The sequence below is a fragment of the Polyodon spathula genome, chromosome 2 (assembly GCF_017654505.1).
Source record: "Polyodon spathula isolate WHYD16114869_AA chromosome 2, ASM1765450v1, whole genome shotgun sequence".
NCBI lineage: Eukaryota > Metazoa > Chordata > Actinopteri > Acipenseriformes > Polyodontidae > Polyodon > Polyodon spathula.
The window spans coordinates 11,956,657-11,978,670 of NC_054535.1; the positions used below are offsets into that span (position 1 = coordinate 11,956,657).

General features: G+C 37.7%; 1 protein-coding gene across 2 annotated transcripts in view; it reads right to left on the reverse strand.

Annotated features, from left to right (window-relative positions):
- Nucleotides 1-22,014, reverse strand: part of LOC121330172 (serine/threonine-protein phosphatase 2A 55 kDa regulatory subunit B gamma isoform-like) — a 100,522-nt gene that overhangs the window by 66,834 nt on the left and 11,674 nt on the right. Inside the window, exon 1 of one of the 2 annotated variants that reach the window (XM_041276511.1) lies at nucleotides 5,394-5,984. The exons of the other annotated variant lie outside the window; for it this stretch is intronic. Coding sequence (XP_041132445.1) covers nucleotides 5,394-5,463 — 70 coding nt within the window. The 5' untranslated portion in view covers nucleotides 5,464-5,984. Of the gene's footprint in view, nucleotides 1-5,393; nucleotides 5,985-22,014 lie in introns of those variants that run through there. 2 annotated transcript variants of the gene reach the window in all.

A 22,014-nucleotide genomic window follows, 5' to 3' on the forward strand; every position in this document is an offset into this window, starting at 1 on the left:
AAAGGGCATAATAATAGGAGCATGCTATAGACCGCCAGATTCAGACAGTGAGCAAAATAATCTGTTATACAATGACATTAGAAATGCGTGTAGCAAAGGAGAAGCCATACTAATGGGGGATTTCAACTTCCCCCATATAAAATGGGAAAACCCGGTGGGTAGCACGAAGGATGAAATAGAAATGGTGGAAATGACAAATGACTGCTTCCTAACACAATTTGTCAAGGCACCGACTAGAGGGGAGGCATGCCTTGATTTAGTCTTTTCAAATAATGAAGATAGAATAACTAAAACAGAGGTCAGAGAACCACTGGCAAACTCAGACCACAACATGGTCTCATTTGAAGTGTTTTTTAAAACCCCAAAAGTAATGACTAAAGCTAAGGTTTACAATTTTAGAAAAGCAAACTATGAAGGTATGAAACAGAGACTAACAGAAGTAGATTGGAGTAAAATAGAGAAAACACCCACAGAAGAAGGATGGTTGTTCTTCAAAAATGTAGTACTAGAGGCGCAAAACAATTACATCCCTAAAGTAGACAAATCTAAATGTAAAACTAAATTGCCAAAATGGTTTAATAGATCAATTAAAAAAAAAATATTCAGCGAAAAAAGGCACTTTACAGAGCATTAAAAAAGGACCAAAAAGAAAGTACGCAGAAAGAGTACACAGAACTGCAAACGCAAGTCAAAAAGGAAGTTAGAAAGGCCAAGAGAGAAATAGAAATGAACATTGCTAAGGGAGCTAAAACCAATTCCAAAATGTTTTTCCAATATTACAACAGCAAGCGAACATTCAAAGAGGAGATTAAATGTTTAAGAGATACAAATGGCAAAATCGTAGATGAAGAAAAAAAATAGCAAATATATTAAATGATTACTTTTCACAAGTTTTTACAAAGGAAGATACTGACAACATGCCCCACATGTCATCCAGTTCCTATCCAGTTTTAAATAACTTTAGCATAACTGAGGCAGAAGTGTTAAAGGGACTAGGAGCTCTTAAAATAAACAAATCCCCTGGGCCGGATGAGATCCTCCCAGTAGTACTCAAAGAAATGAAAGAAGTAATTTACAAACCGCTAACCAAGATCATGCAGCAGTCTCTTGACACAGGGGTGGTACCGACAGACTGGAAAATTGCAAACGTAATACCGATCCACAAAAAGGGAAACAAAACTGAACCAGATAACTACAGACCAGTAAGCCTGACTTCTATTATACGCAAACTTATGGAAACTATAATAAGATCCAAAATGGAAAATTACCTATATGGTAACAGGGTCCTGGGAGACAGTCAACATGGTTTTAGGAAAGGGAGATCGTGTCTAACTAACTTGCTTGATTTTTTTGAGGATGCAACATCGATAATGGATAATTGCAAAGCATATGACATGGTTTATTTAGATTTCCAGAAAGCTTTTGACAAAGTCCCACACAAAAGATTAATTCTCAAACTGAACGCAGTTGGGATTCAAGGAAACACATGTACATGGATTAGGGAGTGGTTAACACGTAGAAAACAGAAAGTACTGATTAGATGAAAAACCTCAGAATGGAGTGTGGTAACCAGCTGTGTACCACATGGATCAGTATTAGGTCCTCTGCTATTCCTAATCTACATTAATGATTTAGATTCTGGTATAGTAAGCAAACTTGTTAAATTTGCAGACGACACAAAAGTAGGAGGAGTGGCAAACACTGTTGCAGCAGCAAAGGTCATTCAAAATGATCTAGACAAGATTCAGAACTGGGCAGACACATGGCAAATTACATTTAATAGAGAAAAGTGTAAGGTACTGCACGCAGGAAATAAAAATGTACATTATAAATATCATATGGGAGATACTGAAATTGGAGAAGGAATCTATGAAAAAGACCTAGGAGTTTTTGTTGACTCAGAAATGTCTTCATCTAGACAATGTGGGGAAGCTATAAAAAGGCCAACAAGATGCTCGGATACATTGTGAAAAGTGTTGAATTTAAATCAAGGAAAGTAATGTTAAAACTGTACAAGGCACTAGTAAGACCTCATCTTGAATATTGTGTGCAGTTCTGGTCACCTCGCTATAAAAAAGATATTGCTGCTCTAGAAAGAGTGCAAAGAAGAGCGACCAGAATTATTCCGGGCTTAAAAGGCATGTCATATGCAGACAGGCTAAAAGAATTGAATCTGTTCAGTCTTGAACAAAGAAGACTACGTGGCGACCTAATTCAAGCATTCAAAATTCTAAAAGGTATTGACAGTGTCGACCCAAGGGACTTTTTCAGCCTGAAAAAAGAAACAAGGACCAGGGGTCACAAATGGAGGTTAGACAAAGGGGCATTCAGAACAGAAAATAGGAGGCACTTTTTTACACAGAGAATTGTGAGGGTCTGGAACCAACTCCCCAGGAATGTTGTTGAAGCTGACACCCTGGGATCCTTCAAGAAGCTGCTTGATGAGATTCTGGGATCAATAAGCTACTAACAACCAAACGAGCAAGATGGGCTCATTTGTAAACTTTCTTATGTTCTTATGTTCTTAACTATCTTCAGCGTAAAGAAGAACAAGGAGTACTGGAAGTGATGGTATTTCCCCCACACAGCCCTGATCTCAACGAGTCTGTCTGGGATTACAGGAAGAGGGACAAGCAACTGAGGCTGCCTAAATCCACAGAAGAACTGTGGTTAGTTCTCCAAGATGTTTGGGCCAACCCACCTGCCGAGTTCCTTCAAAAACTGTGTGCAAGTGTACCTAGAAGAACTGATGCTGTTTTGAAGGCAAAGGGTGGTCACACCACATATTTGATGAGGATTTTTCTTGACATTGACTGGCACTTTTCATTATGCTGTTTCCATACATGTTTCTGTTTTCATTACATAAACACAAATGTATAAGGACATAACAAAAAAATTTAAAAAAAAAATCACATTTTATATTCTTAGGGGGCACTTATATATATATATATTAAAAAAACAAACAAAACAAAAAAAACTCAAGATGTATTCCTGAACACCGCAAAGCATAATTGTGGGACTCATGGGACTAAAGTGGTGTGAATGTTTCAGTTTTATTCATGTCAGCACACTGTACAGACAAGGATCCCAGGGAGGGTAGCTAGAACTACTATGGAAACAGCCCAACAGTAATGATGGACTATCTGAGTGAGAGGGAGGAAATTGACATAAAATATTCAGGGATATTTCAGGACTTGCTCAGATGGTAAGGCAGATCATACTGCTATTGTATTCCTATTTGGTAAGTTTGTCTAGCAACGTTTGAGCTGTTACTAATCAGTAACAGAATTATTGTTAGATAAATTTAGCCTGCAATAATACAGCAAAAGGACACCGAGACATCCGCTATGCAACCCAGTATACCATTTCCTATGAGCTGGTAAATTACAATGTTTGAATTGATGGCCATTATCCTTCTTTTCAAAAATGAGAATCACTACAGCTAACAATGACCTGAACCTGTCTATACACACATACACATGTGCATACTACAACACTGAAACCTTTGGCTAAAGAAGAATGTTCATGTTATCAATAGATTGGGAAAGTCATTACAGTAAAGGGCTTTTTATTGTATTTTGAACACACACACTCATGACCTTTAATGACCCTCCCTGGCTCTCAGTGCCCATTGGTGTTGTAGGAGCTGAGTGCAATGCAGCAGTCTTCTTTTTTCAGCACAGTCTATGGAGACTGAACAAGCCTCCTTTTGAACAAGCTTCACAATGGTTAGGAAGCATGTCTACGATCAAGGCAAAGGCTCCTGTGTAATGCAGTTGAATTCAATGGTAAACTATTTCAGGACCTTGATGAAGACTGAATTGGCTCAATTAAATAACTGAACACACGGCTGCCTGGAGGGCCCTTTTTGCTGATCTAATGGAAACTACTTAAGCCCCTCATTGTGCTTACCTTATACACAAACCATACATCAGCTCATCTCACACTGCTGGCTGTTAACTCTTTGCTACCAAGTTATACCTATATACATGCTCCCCGTACACTCACTATCCACCTATATGCACTTATTAATGCTTAATATAATGAAAATATAGTGGCTTACTAACAATGGCATATAAAATGTTAGATCTTAATGAAGTTAGCAGTCTCACTGTAAGCAGGAGGACAGCTGGCAGTCTTTTTTGCTGACTCACTGCATCATTAGTAATATGCTCACACACAAAGGCTGACAGGTATTAGTCTAGATAATTTTTCATCTCCTGCCTCAATACATTTTTATATAATATTTCTGCTTATTAAAACTGTACCAGTATTAACTGTAATAGAAATCCAACTATACTGTTTCATGTTCAATAACATGCAAAACTGCAGAGGACAAAACATCTGGCCCAAGACTTACATCTGCAGTTTTTACGGGAAGAGATGTTAGATTTCAACTCAGAGAGCTGATAAGATAACTAAAACTGTATATTACAGTACAGTATGCTTAAGCTCATTGTTTTCCAAAGGTTAAGCCTACTGCTTCATCAGATTTCATGCAAAAATGCATATGCACAGGGGGCAGTCTCATGTAAAATTTAAGAGCAAATGTTCAGCTATGTTACAAATGGAAGAACCAGTATTGGAATAAGCTCTCCCATGTGAATAAAAAAAAAACTATACTACTCTATTTTATTGCCAAATAAATAATATAGATCCTAAAGAACATATTTACAAATATATACAATACAGTAAATACAGATTACGTATCGGTTACAGAACTCAATACTTTCTGGAGGACAGTGCATGTAGAGTAATGTATAGAGAACAAGTGATGAACAGCTGTTATGCCATTGCTTGCATGTACTGTATGGTTATATAACCAACATTATACAATAGCTCACACAGTTCTGTATGCACAATAGAGGAATACACACAAAGGCACAACATCTCTTTGAATTCTTCAGGTCCTAAATGAAAAAGTATAATTTCAGTCTCTGTGGGTTAAAATTATGCTTAGCATATTCATCTATTTTACTATTTGCAGTTATTGGGTCAAGTGGGGAAGCTGTCTATTTTTATTAAGACAACTCTTGCAACCTATTTAACTACTGTGTTTCTAATTGCTAAAAGTACGACACGACCATATGAAAAACAAACAAAAATGACAGGAAAACCTGAAATGCATCCTTCCTTCATTTTGTATACTTATAAAATCTGATGTTTTTCTGTAAAGTTAGCAAAGTAGCCAAGTAAGAGCAGACAGCACTTTCCAGAAGAAATATTCCATTAGGCAAATACACTCTTCATAGGGGTGCATGGAATAAGATTACACACCAGTGCCAACTGTTACATGCCCAAAACCACTAACACCACTTAGAAAATCAACACATAAATAATTAGACAGTGATGAAACAGTTAACCATGCCACAAAAACAACTTTGCAACACTACCTTCAGTCACATAGTTGTGGTCTCGGAGAAAGCTGTGGTTGATTTTCCGGGTGTCAATGTCCTCGCCCATTTACAGCAGGATTACTCAGCATGCCCATCAGCAGTGGACTGATCGAATCGGTAAGCTTTCTCACAGGAGCACCATCCATGCTGCCACTGCCTAGCAGAGGCGTAGAACAGGCAGGGGTTCGCAGCACAGCATAACAAGAGCGATGCGGTACAGATTTGGAAATGTGAAGCAAATTAAAAAAAAAGTCTGGTGGGAGAGAAATGGGGATGGCAGGGAAAAGAGGGCAACACCACACACAAACGCTCAGCTTGAAAAGCAAAAGGGGTGGGAGCTAAAATAAATAAAGCCCCAACAGGAGGTGGTCCCTTATGTTTTTCTGTGTATCTGCCGCAGCACTCCCCTTGCAGTTCTAAGAACAAGCCAGTCCTTTAGTCAGGTAGTCCTCGCACAAGATCCCATGCAGTACCGGCAAGGAGCTTCTTTGCTGAGGAATTTCAATAGATTCCTGCTGGATGCAGATAATGATCGTGCCTGCTTGCTGCAGTAAAAGGCTCTGTGTGTGGGTGTGTGCCAGAGAGAGAGAGAGAGAGAGAGAGAGAGAGAGAGAGAGTGTGTGTGCAAGTCCAGCTACTGCTGTCATATGGCTGTGCTGCATTAGGGTTAGCTCCTCCCAACTAAAATCAGCCACTAGCCATGATATGCATTTCGAGAGACTGCAGGTGATTAAAAGCTAGGCTCGGGGATATACAAGCAGCTGAGTTGGAATCTGCACAGCTCTGGTTTGAGAGATACACAAGTACCTATTTCCCCATGAACAGCAGAGCAGCTTATGACAGCATCATTATCTGCCCTGAATTGCAAATACTTCAAATCTTGGAGCCATTATTTATTTTTAATTAAATTGGCTTTGCTCCATCAAAAATCAGTTTATGGTGGAACAAGCCGAAGGAGTGAATGGTTTATAATTTGAAGATATGGGATTATCTTTGCCTTTTAGAGAAGTCACTCTAAAACAAAAATGCCCCCAAGTAAGGTAATTGGACATAAAAGCAACAAAGCCCTACATGTGTCACCAAAAAGGTGTTGGACAATGGAATAGGTATCCACAGACAGATATGGAACATAAGATCTCCTGACCTACGGTACTCGTCTAACTCCCTCTCACTACTAGATTTTAAAGCTAAAATCCTGTTCAATTTTAAAACCAAGATATACTGTATAGTGTCATTCTGAAATATGAAAATCTATCAAATAAAATACACGTTTTCCTCTGCAGTCATTGCATACTGACACTACATTGGTTACCAAGTCAGTTCCTGGCTCAATCTTGGAGCTATCGCTCTTCCCTCAAACATGTCCTAAGCATTAATTTCAACTCTCTCAGTTGTTTAGACAAACCCATTCAAGAGCATCTTTTTCCAAAGGCTTTACAGAATTCACACTGGGCTCCTGTTGTCAAAAACATGGGGAATGCTAAGCTTTCCCAAAGTCTTACCAATTTGACCCTGATTTTATTGCTGCAAGAGACTCCAACTGTAAGATTTACTGTATGACAAACTATTAACAATAGCAATGGCTGAAAAGTATAAAAGTTGTTTGTAAAAACAGTATGGTATCCACTGAACTTAGTATTAATTTCAAAAGGCAACACCTACACTGGCATGCTCTACCCAGGTCATGACCCAGTGTCATGCGGGTCGGATACACGATTTCGCACTGCTTTTGATAAAGCAGGTTGACCTGGGTAACAGACGCAAGTGCACAATATGCGTATCAATGCCCTGAATGCAGCTTGTTATTGATGCTTCCATCCAAGCTTCTCTAGATTGAATCGTTGGCCCAAATGCTGATTAGAGCAAATGTTTCTACATCTCTGCTGCAATATGGCTCATGCAGTGTCTCAAATCAACAAAAATATGGCTAAACAGAATAAACAGAAATGTTCCTTGCAGAAGTGAAACCGTCATGCAGAAGTGGCTGTTTGTTATTGCATTGGCTCACGAACGTCAGTCACGCATTTTGTCTCGCTCAACGCGTGTCAACCCACATCCTGACGTGGGTCACAGTGTGTTAGGGGCTTTAGATGCACACATATCCAGTTTAACAGTGTTATCTAACAAATACCTTCAAATAAATCTTACTTGTCGTGTATTCAAAGTCATAGGTCTTAGATCCACCTGTATTAAAGACGCACACATCCTAAACAAGTACTCATTTTCCCTGCCAATTATCTTGTTGTATTATTATTATTATTTTAACAATAATAATAATAAAAGGTTTTCCATAGTGTTCATGAATAGCACATAGGACAGACGTCAATCTTTGCTTTGCTGTGACTGGGTAATGCAAACAGTACTGCATTATTGCCAATAGTCTGGAGGTCACTCGAGTTACTGCTTCAAAAGCACATACTGCACAATTGATTTTTCTCAGTTTCTTTGCAGGCTCAGGTACTGTGCTGTTTACAGAGCAATGTCAGTTTGTAATCTGAGGCAAGGATCACTGATGAGAAGGTTGATTTGTTTTTCTGTTACTGATCGACTTGGCAGGAGGAAGGGACATCTTTCTGACTGTGAAGTGATCTGGGAGACTAACTGAAAAGGAGGAGAGCAGTTCTCCATGTGCTGACAGCTCTGGGGACCCAGGCATTACTTCCACCCCGGTCAGTCAGTTACGCTCCATGCGGTTCCTCGGATACAGCTCTAATTAAGCAACCATACATATCGATATTTAATACTGCAGCATTTTCGGGGTAAAAAAGGATGGTGGCTGAAGCAGGCATCACTTTCAAAAGACTCAAATTGAATTTATTTTACAATTAAGAAATAAACAAAAAAGTGAAAAAGGGACTGGAAACTAAGCAAAAGTTTTCACACCTAAAACAATTATCAAGGTGTAAAAGTAAATTATGCCAGTGCATATGAATGAAGGCTTTCTATATTTATTTCTAATTATTCAATATGTCGCTGCCACAGATGTAAATACAACACCGGAACTCTTAGTATCATGAGAAAAGTAATATTTTACTGCATGCACATGTAAAAGTAAGTGATTTAGAGACTGCAGGACAGACTCTTGCAAGCACCAGTTATATTATCTAAAAGTTTTTCTAGGCAATTCAAAATCCAGTAAATTCTATTCTAGTCTATATTTTTTCAGAAAAAAAATGACATTAGAACCCTTTCTTCTAGAGCCAAGTATGAAGTGTTCTTCCCTGAACACGCCTTATTGCTACACAAGTCATCTGCCATGTTTGCAGGAACCCTAGCAAATACGTCATTGCTTTGCACACTCACCTGCTTCACGACACCTGGACATTTCACTGCACATGAGCAATACATCTGAGGACTAAAGTGGCTCCCATGAGAAAGACAACAACACGATCACTGCCTCAGAATTCCCTCACTTCACCCTTGGCCCCACATCAACAGTCGAGTTGGCAGAGGGCTTGGCCACTAGTCAGTGCACCAGATGGGACAAACTAGGAGTTCTATGGTGTGGACCAAGCAGTAAGTATGCAAATTAAATTTGTATGCTGCCATACTGTGCATGATGTTTGAAAGAATGCAAATTTTTTAAATATCTTGTGACTATGTAACCAAATCCCCCACCCCCACCCCCCAAAAATGAACTGCAACATTTCACTTGAGGCAAAATTGAATATACAACAAGTGCACAATAAGAAACAGTGTTAAAATTGTAACAAATTTTGCCTGAGACAAAAAAAAAAAAAAAGGGATGCAACATTAAAAATTCTTCCCCACCCACATATTTTAAACACACAAACCAGATGCACTCACGTCTGGTTTAACAGATCCTGATTAGCACTAGTCTTGGACTGCTTTACCTAAAATAATATTAGTTCGTCCAAGACTGCTGCTAAATTACGGTCTGTGAAATAAGGCACCCACAAAGCAGCATGAGGATAGTAGAAGACAAAGTGCTCCTCTGGCAGATCCATGTCATAGAAACAGTACAGTGTGTGAAGTAATGAGCTATTCCTTATTCAAAGCAGAGCTGCATTTTCATTTCCTGTCGGCTTCTTTTTAATGAAGAAACATGTGAATACCATGAAATGTTATGAAGCACCTGAATTCCCGCTATCTGAAGAGCTGAGTGCTGCATGCCAATTTATCTTCATCCACCCCCTTACTAAGAAAAGGTTGCAGCAGCAGGGAAAAAAGACCTATAAAACCTTCAAATCAAATTGAAATATTATGTTTTTTATTTATTTATTTGTAATATCTTTCATGACCTGAAGATTCACTTTTGTTTTTATCACTAAGCTACAGTGAATGGAAGTAACCTAGCAACCACTATTTGGGAGCAGATATAATTGACTCCTACTCAAAGGGGTTGTTTTTGTTATAAGGAATGGTGGCATGTGCAGTAAAGGAGGCAGGTATAAATGTACCAAAATGTATATAGATATTATTATTATTAAAAAAATGTTCAACTGAACCTAGAAAAATCATACCTACTTACTGTATGACTGCAGTTTCCATGCACCTAGTCAGTGTTTCCAATGAAGGAAACACTGTTTATTCACTTGTTCTTTTGCTCAAACGTATCAAAATAATAAGGTTCTTAAAATACAATAAAACAAAATGCGCACAGCAGCAATTATTTTTCAGTTCAATGACACCAGCGCTCTACACTTTAACTAGTTAAGGGTGTCCCGCCGAGAGGCACACAGTCTGCAAGGCACTGATGCACATTTGCTTGGCTGGTTGTATTAGAGTGTCGGTGTAATTGAGAACATCTTTCATAGCAAGGGATGGTTCAAATTGTATCATTATCAAAGACCAATGGGGCAAACAAATGAATGGACGTGCTAGGATTTATTCATTGGCTTTTAAATCAGTACATAGAAATAGGAGGGAGAACTTTAACTACTACTACTGAAGTCTACTATCAGCTGGGTGAAAGTGACCCACACATTGATTTGGTGCAGTTTAGAAGAGTAATTACCATTTTAAAATTACACCTTCAAAACACAGATGTTGTTTCTATTAGCACAGTAGTGTTCACCCCACCACCCACAGATGAGACAAATATTTAATATTCCAAGATCCTTTCGGATTTAAAAACAGACAAACAAAAAGAGAATATCTCCAAATCAATAGAAGAATTTGAAAGGATTTAGGAAAAAACATAGATGGGTAATACTATATCATATGAAGCTAATTCAAGTGGCGGTTTTGCCCTTTTCAAATGTAACTGGTGGCTGAATGCATCAACCAAATGCATTATTAATGTCATGAACTCCAGAGGTTGTCTTCATAAGCAGAGGCGGTTCTTCAAAAGCAATACACCCCTAAATACTGGGATTGTTCTGCTGAGGATGTGACTTAATTACATCCAGCATTACCTCCCTACAATACTAAGAGCTGCTTGTATCAGTCAGTCCCCTTGCATCACAGACACAGCTGCAGCTGAGCGCATGAAATATGGATTACTTGGGATACAAAAATAACTAAACTGTACATCTGAGCCATGCACTGCGATGGCTGTGATAAAAGCACTGGTGTATTGGGGGACGGGGCAGGAAATGTCAAGTGCAATTCCAATTGTAACGGTATTGTGAGAATTATCATCATACTTTGTTTGTGCAACGCAACCTTGTTCTTCTATACTGTGCATGTGGGTGTTCTAAAGCATATTTATTTTCCGCATTTTATTTTAAATGGCCAGGCAGCGAAGTCAGAATAACAGCTTTCCCAAGCTTTAAATTCAGAGCTCACAATGATTTTTTGGGGGGAGGTCTGGATTAGAACTGCGCTGAGGACAGTATTTGACCCCTCGGCCTTGTGCTTGACATGCCTGTTAATAGCTGAATTAATACAGGGCCTGTAATAGTCTTTACCTGTGGAATAGTTCCCTGACTAGCTGACCATATATCAGTACTCTTGGAGGCAATTTTCCTGTTATGCAAGTCCATAGCATGGGTTCCTTTGCCAAATAAAGCCCTTGATTTTGCACTAGTTAGATGGTTGTTGTCTAGTTAGTACGTACAGGCTCAGTTAGTACAATATAGATATATATATATATATATATATATATATATATATATATATATATATATATATATATATATATATATAAAAATTCGTCTTTATAATAAAACAAATAAAAAATAACATGCAAAAACTAATTTCATACTTTGACAAAAGTATTTGAGCACCCTTACATTAGTATTTTGTGTGCCCACCCTTTGCTTTCTTTATAGCGTGCAGTCATTTTTTTTTGTATTTTGAAACCAGTCCCTGGCATCTTTCCAGAGATATTTTTGCCAATTCTTCAACACATACAGCTTTGAGTTCTGCAATCAACTTTGGTTTCCTTTTTGCAACAGCAGCCTTCAAGTCAATCCACTACATCTCAATGGGACTCAAGTTTGGGGACTGAGATGGCCAATCCATAACTAATCTTCCTTTTTCAGAAATTCCTTTGTAGACTTTGCAGAATGCTTAGGGTCATTATCCTGTTTGAATACAAACTTCAGCCCAATAAGCCTTCTAATACTGGGTAACAAATGACAGTGCAAAATGTCTTGCTGCAAAATATCATTTATTGATCCTTCTACAATACAAAGGTCACCAGAGCCTGAGGAAGAAAAACAAGCCCATACCATCACACAACCTCCATGTTTAACACTGGGTATGATTAACGTTTCTTTAAATTCTTCTCCTCTCTTCCTTCAAACATATTGGTGCTTACTGGTGAAAAAAAGTTATATTTTGAATTCATCGGACCATTAACTTTGGTTTAAGAAATCATCAGGATTAAAGTATTCAATGGAAAACTGCAATTACTTTCTTTTGTGTATTGCTCAATTTTTTGGTCTTCCACACCTAGAGCTAGCTGCAATAGTTCATGTTCTCCTGTGTGTAAATAACAGCCCACACTGTGCTCTTCGGTAAACAAAGTCTGCTATTTGTCTGGTAGTTTCTCCTTTTTCATTTAGTTGTACCACTGTCATTTTGAGATTGTTGCTATACTCCTTAGTTTTAACCATTTTTGTTACCTTTATTAATCACAAATTTCCAATAATTTCTTCAGCACTTAATTATATAATAAATAAATATTTAGTCATCAGGTGTTGGTTTTCAATCACATTCATTGTCAATAATTAGCAATGAATGGGTTTCATATGAAATATGTTGATTATCCAAATCCTTTTGTCAAAATAAAAAAGTTTTTGCATGTTTTTTTTTTTCATTTTATGTAATAATTTGCTGTTTTATTATAAAACTGAATCTCAACTTTAAATTTATATCTTTCAATAGAAATCACTGAATTTGTGGTTTCACACACAGGTGAGATAACTGGCAGATATTCTCGTTTTGTTGATTGGACAGTTTCACATACAATGAGTTCACGGATGGGAATAAGATTCCCAATGCAAAGAAGTTTCCCCAGTCCAGGTTTTAAAAGGAGCTTAATTAACCATAGTGTATAGATAACAACATCAGGTAATACTCATTAACCAGTAGAACCACAAACGGATCAAACTGCTTCTGTATGCAATGGGAGTCTTACATGCTTGGTGTTGTAACCTGGCCGATCATTATTTAGCTGTGTGTTCTTGTGTATAGACCACATTATAGTTATATCTCATAGTCTTCATGTGCTTCAGCCAAGAAGTCACAATGCTTACATTTTCAATAAAGGTGACTGCTGCGAGGCAAAAGAAATGTGCTCTAAATGTCCCAATTTTTTTATTGTTTTATTTTAAAATCACCTCATTATTACAAGACAGTGCGATTGTTGCAGGACAGTTTTATTTATTGCCAAAGAGTGTGATGCTAATTCGGCTGTACTTTGCCTCTCTTTCACAAACTAACAATTTACGAGTCTGTTCTAGCTGTACTCAGCGCTTTCAATAAACCAACACAAATGAAACCCTTTAATCTGAAGGTGGCTGCTACCGCAGTCAAACTGTCAAGGGATGGTTTAGGGTTTCCTGTTGTGGTCCAGAACTCAGCTTGGTCTTGTATATCCATGGACCAACGTAATGATTTTCAGTTAAACACAATCCATGTTTAATTGCCCTCAATCCAGGTAGGGATACTCCAGTGTTGAAGAGATTCACCTGTCTTAATTGTGTTCAGAAAATATTTAGAAAACAAAAAGTTGCAAGATTTGGTTGGAACAAGATACAGTAGCTGGGCGAAGGAATACAAATATTGTACATGGCACCCAGGTAAATGCTAACAACTAGAATCCAATCCAATCCTGTACCTTTACATTCAGCTGAAAAATGGGAAGGGGCCTCAGGTTCCTGCACACTTGTTGACTCAATGCTCGGTGTTCTGTTTTGTATCATGCAGACTACCCCGAAGCCCACAGGATGGTTGCAATTTGCTTCTGCACATGCATATACATTTTCACTGCAGTCACATGCGTTGAGCATTGGTCTAGAATTCTGCAGCCCTTTTAGACCAAGGAAGTGCTACTTGGTCCCTGGTGCAAGTAACTGTAGTTGCACTTGTTCATTATAGTGATTTTGTTCAAAATGTTTCACCTGACCTCATACAACGGAAAAGCAGCAAGTGGTGCAACCTGCCTGGAGTCAAAGAGGAAGCCTGCTTCACTACTGTCCAGTACTGAACTTGCAAGTTCATTTCAGTTGTCTGTCACAGTGTTTGCTCCTGGGCTGGCTTAATAATGGGTGTGAAACATCACAAGACCTGGAATGTAAGTTGCATTCAAAACATGCCCCTTCTAGCTGAGTGTCAGTGACAGTCTTTTAAACAAAAGCCTTCAAAGGGCAAAAAAAAAAAAAAAAAAAATGAACAGCTTACAAGATTTCAATACTGCGATCAGGAAATAAATACCATATTCCTCTGAATTTGAGACGCAGCCCAAATTTACCACCCTCAAAAAATAAATCAAATAAATATGCATTTATAAAGACACAACCTCAAATTATGCTGTTGCATATTACAAAACTGACACAAAACAGTGTTGTAGATTAACCAGCATTGAACTGTGGCACTGCAAAATACAGAGGTCTGATCAGCATTTCCAATCTGTCCAAGCTGGTACTGTTTGTTAGGAATGCTGAAATTGTAAACATTTCTCTTGGGATTCCTCAGGAATATTGGTTTGCATTGTCTCAGCAATGAGTCACGTTGCTGCTTGTGCATTCAGGCAGACGGCTTTGTTGCCTTTTCTTGGCAGTCAGTCACGTTGCTGTTTGTGTACTCAGTCACATCTTGTGTTGCCGATTTTAATAGGCACATCGCTATACTGTACTCGAATTTAAGACAAGCTATTTTTGAGAAGCAAAAAAACCTGTTAAAGCGCGTCTTAAATTTGAAAGAATACGGTAGATCTAATGAAAAAGCAACTGAATCCAGGCCATATAGTATGTGTGCAAGCAGTACATCACGTTTTTCTGTACAGGGGCTCGTCTTCTTGACTTCAAAAATAATTTCAGAGGTCTTCAGTGAATTTTTGATGTGCTTTGATGTGTTAGTCTCACTACAAAATATTATTCATCCAACTCCCAGAGTTTATCTAAAGTGTGTGAAGGACCATTACCCCAAATTAAAATGATTATACTTAACAATTTAAAGAGTTAAGTCTTAGTAAATAGACACATCTGCATGTCTACATACCAATACAAACACATGCCACAAATAACAGTACAAATGGTCAAAATGTTCATTTAAAAAATGCATAGCAGTAAAATACTTTTTTTCTTTCTTTGCATGCATTTTAGAATACCTTCATGCTTTAAGCCTGCAATATGAAACACTTCATTAAAATTACCACACATGGTATGAGAAAACAGGACCACGTGGGTCTGTTTATGTTAACTACTAATTAAATCTATTAAGTTAACAAAAGTCTGCTGCCTTAAATGATAACATTTGCATTTGGGTCATTCCGTACGAAATCAAATCACCAAAAACCTCACATCTGTGCACGTTTACTTTTGGAAGAAGTGGTTACAGTGTAAATTTTAGGCCTGAGTGACAACCTGTTCATGAGATACAGCTCAAAGTTGACCCATTTTGGACCCCCACCCATGGTCATAACTTCCTCCATAATTGACACAGCAAAGGTAGTTTTGGTGGCATTTTAAAGCTCTTGAATAGCACTATCTTCTCGTTCTACGGAAGGATCTGTGAAGTGCATGATAAAGTATGTGTGATTCTGTGACCTTTGACCTCACCCAGGTCAAATCGCGTAACCTTGGATTTTTGTCAGTTTTTGACAGACCCTTATCTACATTTCCTGCAAGTTTCATTTTGTGCCTCCCGTTGGTTGAGAAACAGCACAGAGTTGAATGCAGTGTCAGGTGAATCTTCTAAGAGAAGCGATTACACACGTAATACAATTAAACAAAAATATTTAGTTGTAATCAAATATACTTGCCTGTTAAATTGAAGCTGCAGTGAACTGGTGCAGCTGTAACACGTTAATTAACCAATTTGGCCTATTAAAACGTGACTAAATTGTAGCACAGGTAAATTAGAGATCAATACTGACAAGTCCCTTATAATGTGAAAAACAAGAAAACCCAACTATAACTCAACTAAGGTGTGTCCCTAAACATGGTACTCTTCCAAAAAATATTTATATGTTGACATAAAATGTTTGTAGCTAAAATGTGACCCATTTGCAAAAGAATCGTGGAGTGCGTCGCACTAAAGGTTGCAACTTAACAAAGAAGCAGATCAAGGACCACCAGAAGCTGAACTTCATGTATGGCCAGAAGTTGTTATGAAGTTGCTAGGCCAATCATCTCCTGACCAAGATCAAACATCATCTTCAACACAGTGACCCCAAGGAGTCTGGTTACAGAGAATCCAGCCCTCATGCTGTTCAAGACAAACAAACTGAAAGCAACAAAATTTTCGAAGCTGAAAAGAAACAGGAGATTTCACAAATAAAGGTGGCCTTGCAGCCAATACAAGAACCTCCACTGAAGAGAAGGAAATTGTCACAAAAGTTATATGCAGCTCAGAAGGTAAAGAATATCAGAAAAATCAATGAAGATAAAGCTAAGAAAGGTTTTTCCACAAACAGAAGTGGAAGACCATGAAACAATCAATGAGCAGGCTCAGGCATATCAAGAGATGATGACCCAGCTGAAGGAAACATATCAAATATCAGTCAAAGTCAGCAAGTTCATATTTTGACAGCTGTCCCAATGTCTTTGTCTATACAGAGGACTGCTGCCAAGTTTAGTGGTACCTACCACATGTCCAGGACAGCCAAGGCTTTACAGGAAAAGAACGGATGCCTATCAGATCCAAATCACAAAAATGTGGGGAAAACACTAACTGGGGAGAGTGCTCAAATGGTAAAATTGTTCTACAAGAGGGAAGATGTTATTCGACTCGTGGCCGGAAAGAAAGAAAGATTGTTTCTGTTTACAATAAAAGAGTCAGGAAGGAGGGAGCACAAACAAAACAGCTTGTTTTCTGCAATCTTTCAGAGGCCTGTCGTTTCTTCAAATTACAGCATCCTGACATTAAGATTGGCTTCTCCAAATCTGCAGAGCTGAAACCAAAATTAGTGTTTATTGGCAGGCAGTAGTGGTACACATACCAGAATGTAAAGCTAATATTCATTTGTTCTAAGCTTCCACAACTGAGTGCCAGTACAGAAGTGCCTTTGAATCACTATCAGCATTGCTTATCTTCTCATGTGTTCCCCATCCAACGTCGATTGCCACTTAGCAAAGTGTGAAAACTGTCCATCACTTGAAAATTTCAAGAGTCATCTACAAATGCTCTTTCAAGAAAGCATGGTGAACGCAGTGGAGTATCGGAAGTGGACTACAACTGACAGATCCACCCTTCAGACAATTGATGAACCTTCATAGAGACTTTCACAAGCAACCTCCAATGTCTTCGTCGACATGATTTCATTGCAAAGACGCAGACTGCATATTATCAACAGCTGAGGGATGAAATCCTTCAAGAAAATTAATTCCTGGTTGTTGGTGATTTTGTAGAAAACTTCACTTTCATCATGCAAGATGAAGCACAATCACACCATTGGAACAACTTTCAGGCAACCATACATTATTTTGTTTGCTATTTGTGAGACAAAGATGGGAATTCTCAGCACATCTCATATGTTGCAATATCAGAATGCATGACTCATGACACAGTCACTGTTTATCTCTTTCAAAAGCATCTTTTGATGTTCTTGAGCAACAATTCTTCAAGGTAAGAACTGTGCCTGGCACACGGCATCTCCACTTCTTTCAAACAGTCCTTGTACCAGAGTTCTCCCAGTCAGTAAAACAAACAGAACAATCAATCACAGTAGAAGAGGACATACTACCATTTGACCAAATGAAAAGATGTGTTACTGTTCAGTATGACAGTGACTGGTGGTGTCTTCTGATCAGAAGGAAGGTTGAAATTAACTTCCTGCACCAGAATGGACCAGCACGATCATTCGGTTTCTGCCCAGATCAAGTTATTGTAGACATGGGGGATGTACTGACATTAGTGGAGCCAACAACTGCAACAGGAAGCACATACACCCTGAGAGACAAGGAAATGGCTAAAGCATCAAAAGCCTTGACATAGCGGCTACGAAGGAAAAGGGCAACTTAAGTAGTGGTAAACTGTGTTGTATGCAGAACTGCAAGGACAGAGAACTGGAAACGTAGCCATTTCATTTTCACCACATCACTAACAATAAGTTTTCTTTTCCAGGCTCAGTGATTCATTGATTTTGAAAAGTGGTAATTACAGCTCCTAAGAAGCATCACTTAATACAAAACATGTGCTGACAGAAGTACCACTGGTGGGGACAAAATTAAACGTGCACAATTCAGGAAGGATTTATATTTAATTCACTTGTATTTGTTTGTTTTAGCCAATTGTGTAAATATGGCACCTTGGTTAACTCATTAAAGTATTAGTAGCTGCACCAGTTCACTGTGGCTTAAATTTAACCGGAGAAGAGAGTATACTCTATTACAAATTAATATGTTTATTTATTTGTATAAAGGTGTGTAATCGCTTAACTTAGAATATTCACCTGACACTGCATTCAACTCTGTGCTGTGTCTCAACCAACGGCAGGCACAAAATGAAACTTGCAGGAAATGTAAATGTAATGGCTAGGCTACAAGCTATCAAAACTGACAACAATTCAAAGGTTACATGATTTTACCTGGGTGGGGTCAGAGGTCACACATTCACACAACTTTACCTTGCATTTCACATACATTTTTATATAATGAATATATAGTCCCTTTAAAATGACACCAACATCAGCTTTCCACGTCAATTACGGAGGAAGTTATGTCCATGTAAAGGTAAGGTGGGTGTCCAAATCAGGACAAGCTTCAATGACCTGTATCTCATGAATGGGAGGTCACTCAGGCCTACAATTACAGTGTAACCGCTTCTTCCAAAGACAATAATATGTATTGAAGTTTATCAACATCAGGAGGTCAAGTGAAAAATGTCAGTTTTTGATTGATTCCATATGGAATGACCCATTTATTAAAATAATAATAATGTACTGTTTGTGTCAGTGATTACATTTTATTTGAAAATACCATGACCAAGGATTTGAATATTAATAGTACATTATTCAGGCATAACCATCTGTCAAAGGAAACGTTCCGTCACAAGTGTCAAGCTCAATTCAGAAGGAACCTAGCTTCTCTCAGCTTCCACATGTCCCAGCAATATACTTAATCTCTTCCTAGTCAATACAGGGGTTGCTGCAGTGAGCTAGGTTGAATAATTGGCAATTTCCAAATTGGGGTATAAAAGGAGGTAAAATAATTGCAGATTCTGATTAACAAAAAAATCATTCAAGTTTCAAGTTCAAAATTCTCTTAAGATGTTTCAAATTATATGTAAATATGTCATATAAAAGTTTTTATGCAACATTTCAGGGTGTGTATTCCTAAATGAATTGATTGTAACTGGGAAAAAGTCAATATAACACATTTTTCAATTGTTACATTTTTTGTGTTTATTTGGTTTATCAAAAGAAAAATAGCTTTCAAAAAATACAGTTGTTTTATCATCATTGTTGCTGTTCTAGCAAAAAATGATTTAGTTTATAAGGTTGGTCACAACAAATATATATTGGTCTCAGTTTTGGTCTCGGTCTCAATACATTTGGCCTTAGTCTCGGTACGTTTGGTCTTGACTACATCACTGCAACTAACAATGGGATTTGAATAGAAATCATACATTTGAGTTTGCATTTTATACATTTTTAACTTTTAAAAACATAATCTGAACTCTTGACCCTTCTTTACAAACAAGCTGAAGCTATATACGGAATACAACTGATAACTGGCCATTAAAACTACTGAGCAACTAACCAGACAATCAGTGGGGGGGTGGAGGCTGTCAGTTGAAATGTCATATTGTCAGATCATTTGAATTGAAAAGGCTTTTTGCTCAGTGTCGGTATTGAGGACACAGAACCCAAACCATTTAGAATGACTGTAAATATTTAAAAAGTAAGGAAACATTTTTTAAAAAGTAATTAAAAACGATATTGGAAGCTACTTGCTCTAAAATATGCTTCTCATGAAATGTTTGCAAAGCATCACCTTAATAAAATCTGCCACATGCTCCCAAGTACAACATAAGACAGAAAAGGGGCACCGTACCCACAATTCCACAATGATTCATGAGATGTGTGACTAAAATGTGGGTCACAAGAGCAATGTCAGTACTGTATGTCAGAGAGGCTTTGGAAGGAACAGGATGAGCACACAAAAGTATTCTAAATGGGTGGTTTCGATCTTTGGTGTATAAATCAATCAATCCATTACAAAGGGTCACTGTGGTAGCTAGCCAGGCTCTTTTGGGATTAAAGTCTGCTGCAATTCAGCCGGGAGGTATGCAGAGAAATTAGAAACAGTGCTACAAAACAAATGTATACATACCTTAACTGTGGTGTGGTTAAAAGACTGAACAAGGAAATATTAAAAGTCTGACTGTATTCTTTATCACCATGTGGCATTACAATCACCCTATTTACGTTCTTCGAAATAAATACAATTGTATAATTAGTATTTGACACTGTTGTGTGAATGGAGGGAATGGTATATAAATTATTTTCAGGATGTATTCTTTTGCTAGATATTAAGCAGTCATTTCAATATTTTAATTTATAAATAGAATATAGATTGCAACACATTGCCACTGTGGCTAAAGCTTAACAAATTATAACCCTAAAATGTGCACCGCTACTCAGTCCTACAATAATAAATGCAGTGTTAGTGGCAGCACACCTTTCAGTTCTCTCACAGGTGCTCTTTAACCTCTCAGGACCAGAGTAGCCTTCAAATGGACTGCAGGAAAATGATTCCCTGGTCCCTAGGGGATAAAGGAATGGAATGCTCCCAGAGCTGTGTTTAACCTTGCAACCTTAAAACAGCTGCATGCTCTGGAGAGATCAGATTGTAGGTTATATTTTGATGCTTCAGCCCTACACAAATATTAACCAGTGACACTGACAGAATCAGTGTCAAGGACAAAAACTGCTGGTTCATCTGTTGGTTAACCTTTTGTTCTGTTTAAGATGTTATGTTATACAAAATAGTTGTTGCATGAGTTGTATCTTTGTAGCCATATTTTGAAATAAAACTGCATGAGGATAATATGTTGAAGTGCTGCAGCAATATCCAGCAGAGATAGACATTTACCTAGTATATTCTTATAGTTTATCTGAATTGCAGATTAAAAAGAAACTAGCAAGACTTCAACACATTTCACTCATACCATTAACAACCATTACCTTTTATATAGCTAAACACCAGCAAAAATATATATATTAGGAGGTCGGCACGGGCACCTGAAAACCCGGGTACCCGTCGGGTTTTAAATTACCCAACCTGAACCAGGTCTCCTTTTACTACCTGGGCATCAATTATAAGTTTGAGAACTTAAAGAAAATGTAACAAATATGACAATGCAGTTGTAAGTGTGGGTCTTTGGTTGGCATAACAAAGACAACATTAAAACAAGCTTTGTATTAGCACCTCAATAATAATAATAATAATAATAATAACTGCTGAAGTCATAACATCCTTTATGTCAGTGATAACACTTAATTATCCATCAATGATAATAACCATGTGGCTTCCAATACAGAATGCTTTATCTACAGTTACTGCGCAGATACAGTTTACCAAAATAATATTAGTAGCCTTTATTTAAAAATAAACAAACAACTAAAAGTACTGTGAGCGGTGTACCCCAGAAAATACTGAAAATCGTAAACATTTTGTTTTTATTTTAATGAAGATTTACTAAGAAAAAGCATACAGACTCCAAAATGTGTAGGTGCAGAGTACACAATTAAATCAGTATGAGAAAAACATTACTCACTTTGAACGGATGCCATGTTAATGTAAGACTAAAATATCTACGCTTATTTATCAGTTTGGATTTGGAGGACTACCTTTAAGTTTCATCTTGGACTATTGTGTTTTCCAAAGAGAGACTGGTAGGCAATAAAGTTAAAAAAAAAAAAAAAAAAAAGGATATGACAAAAAGGAATAAACAGGAAAGCGAGAGAATAAAAAAGGAACAGCAAGATATACTCCTTGCATATACTTATGGTTTTGTGTAAACTATGCTGTTCCGATTG